The sequence below is a fragment of the Crocuta crocuta genome, unplaced genomic scaffold, assembly GCF_008692635.1.
Source record: "Crocuta crocuta isolate KB4526 unplaced genomic scaffold, BGI_CrCroc_1.0 scaffold675, whole genome shotgun sequence".
NCBI lineage: Eukaryota > Metazoa > Chordata > Mammalia > Carnivora > Hyaenidae > Crocuta > Crocuta crocuta.
The window spans coordinates 761,655-764,388 of NW_027528796.1; the positions used below are offsets into that span (position 1 = coordinate 761,655).

General features: G+C 62.9%; 1 protein-coding gene across 1 annotated transcript in view; it reads right to left on the reverse strand.

Annotated features, from left to right (window-relative positions):
• Positions 1 to 342: 342 nt before the first annotated feature.
• Positions 343 to 2,734, reverse strand: part of COL6A1 (collagen type VI alpha 1 chain) — a 20,547-nt gene continuing 18,155 nt past the window's right edge. Inside the window, exons 34-35 of the mRNA XM_077755389.1 lie at positions 1,946 to 1,975; positions 343 to 1,803 (exon numbers count right to left, since the gene is read on the reverse strand). Of these exons, the coding sequence (XP_077611515.1) occupies positions 1,181 to 1,803; positions 1,946 to 1,975 (653 nt within the window). The 3' untranslated portion in view covers positions 343 to 1,180. The remainder of the gene's footprint in view (positions 1,804 to 1,945; positions 1,976 to 2,734) is intronic.

Here is a 2,734-nt window from a genome sequence, read left to right on the forward strand (position 1 = left end):
CCACCTCCCTCTGGACAGGGGCCGGGCCCCCCAGGCAGCTTTCCGTGGGGCCTGCCTCCCGCCTCTTCCTTGCTGCTTCTGGTGCCACAATGCCGGCCTTTCTGGGGTTCGCCATGTTGGCTCTGACCGGCTCTCCCAGCCCTCGGAGACCTAATGTGCTTCTGATTTTGCGGCTCAGGGTGTCGGGCCCTCCCCGCTCCTCCCCATGCATGCAGGCCTCCCTTAGCCTCAGAGCGCTGTGCGCCCGGCGCCAGGCGGGAAGACAGTGTGCCGGCCGGGCCCCTGCCCGTCTCCGCGCTCTCCTCCTGCCACTTTCACTCCGCAGAAAGATGACCACGGACAGAGGAGGGAAACTTTTATTTCAAAAAGTCTCTGATAGACACAGTGAGAAAAAACACAGGAAGGACTAAAAATAAAACAAAGAGGATCTTCAATAAAATGTGGAACCAATCACTCCCTTGAGGAAAAAGAGCTTTGGGTTATTTTTTATTTATTTATTTATTTATTTATTTTTAAACACATCACTTTGTGCCACTGGATGGCCCAGGGCTCCGAGTAAAAGGGGCAGGGGTCTATAGGTAGCACCTTTGTAATTGGGTTTTTTTTTCAGGGACACAGGGTCGGGGAGTCACCATTTTCTGCCGCCTTCTGGAGATGCTGGTTGGTGTTTGCTCGCCCTGAGCTCTGCGGCTGAGCCCTCGGGAACCAAGGTCTGAGCCCGGAAGGAGGAGAACCTCATGTGGAGGAGTCTACTCGCCAGGGGTCATGTTTTAAAAATCCTCTCAACCGTGACTTTCCAGAAACGAAGCATCCACCATCTCACACGAATTTACTAGCAGACTTCGAGAGTGTACGTGAAAGGCTAACTAAAGAATTCTGTAGGATTAGCAAGAAAAATCAGGCTACGGGGGGGGGGGCGTGCGGGAGGGGAGGCCGCACTCAAGCGACCCCCCCAGAACGGGAGGAGGGAGGCAGCTTCGGGGATTCAGAGCCTGCTGGGGGCTGGGGGCTGCTAACACGAGAGCGGGGCAGGCGCTGGCGGGGTCCCGGGACCACAGGGGTGGGCAGAGCACACGCGGCTTTTCAAGCCTTTCCTTTAAAACATTGAGTTCATCAGGTTGGTCAGGAGCATTCATGTCACATCTCACTTCCTGCTCTGGTGGCGGGAGAGGCGCCCGAGCTAGCCCTGCGCCACCTTCCTGGACACAGTCTGGTAGAAGACGCCGCGCATCAGGGCCTGGTAGCTGGGCACACGGAACAGGTGGCGCTCACCATAGGCCACGTCATACTCGGCCGCCTTGCCCGTGACCAGGACGCGGATGTGGGGCTCGTTCACCTGGCGGCCCACCGCCACCACGAAGATCTCGATGTCTGCCCGCTGGGCCTCCTGCACCGCCTTCTCGATGGCCGCCGCCGTGGTGCCCTGCGAGTTGCCGTCGGAGAAGAGCAGCAGCCTCTTCTTGGCTGCGCCCGACGAGGCCTCGCGGTAGAAGCGTGTCACGTAGCTGAGGGCATCATTGACGTCGGTGGCGTCGTTGAAGAAGGTCATGCCGTCCACGGTGTTGGCCAGCACGGTGTAGTTCTGCAGGAACTGCAGCGAGGCGCGCTCAGGCTGCTGCTGCCTGGGGCCGCTGTACTGCACCACCGACACCCGCACGTCGTGCGAGGGGCTCGTCCTGCCCGCCGTCAGGAAGCGCTCGGCCAGCCGCTTGGCGAAGCTCCTGGTGGTGTCGAAGTTGTGGCTGCCCACACTGGCCGAGCCGTCCAGCAGGATGGTGATGTCGGCCGGCGAGGAGAAGGTGACTGCGGGGGGCGGGGGGCGGATTGGTGCCCGGCCGGGGGCCCCCAACTCAGCCACCCCAGACTCCCCTTCCCTCCCACCCTCCTCCAGGCCCCCCCCAGCCCCCTGTGCACACACTTCCCTCCCACCCTCNACAGTACTCACTTGGGCAGGTGTAGTCTGGGCATTTTTTGTCTGTAAGAGAGAAGACCCCCACGTGGCGTGAAGCAGTGATCAAGCCCGTGCTCCCGGCTGTGGCCCCAGTAGAGGGGCAGCAAAGCTCCCGCACGGCAGGCGCGGTGTGTGTGCCAGGTGTGCACAGGTGACGCCCCAAAACGCCGGGCCATCACCTGCTCGGCCTGCTCGGCCCCACCAAGAAGGGGCTCCCCCTATTCGAGCGGGGGCCTTGAGGCCTTGGGGCAGCCCCCCACCTGCTGTTCTGTGGTCCTCACACCAACCCAGTGAGGGGCGGGGGGCAGCCCCTGGGCCCCTCCGAGGACAGGGCAGCCGGAGCTCAGCGAGGAGAGAGGATGGTCTGCAGCTCAGACACCCCGCGGGCGACACTGACCAGGTGCCAGCCGGGCAGGCATATCTGATGGCAGCGGCTGCCTGTGCTGTAGCCCCAGCCCTACCACCAGGCCGAGGCCGGGAAGGCGTGTTCTTCGGGGGGAGGGAGGGTGCGTGGCTCTGAGTGCTCTTGGGCTCCAAGGCCAACTAACATACCAGCATGCGCGGTGCCTGCCGGGGCCACAGCAAGCACGGGACAAAGTGCGAGAAGCACAGTGCATCCCACACTGGGAGCGCGGGGGCTGGGCCACGGCGTCCTCAGCCTGTGGGGAGGCCGTCGTGCTGCTGGCCGGGGTGCTGGGCCCTGGCAGCCAGGACATTGTGGGGCCGGGAGCAGAGCTGCGCCTCTGCTGCCCCATGCTGCCCTCCCAGCATGGCCGGCGTCCT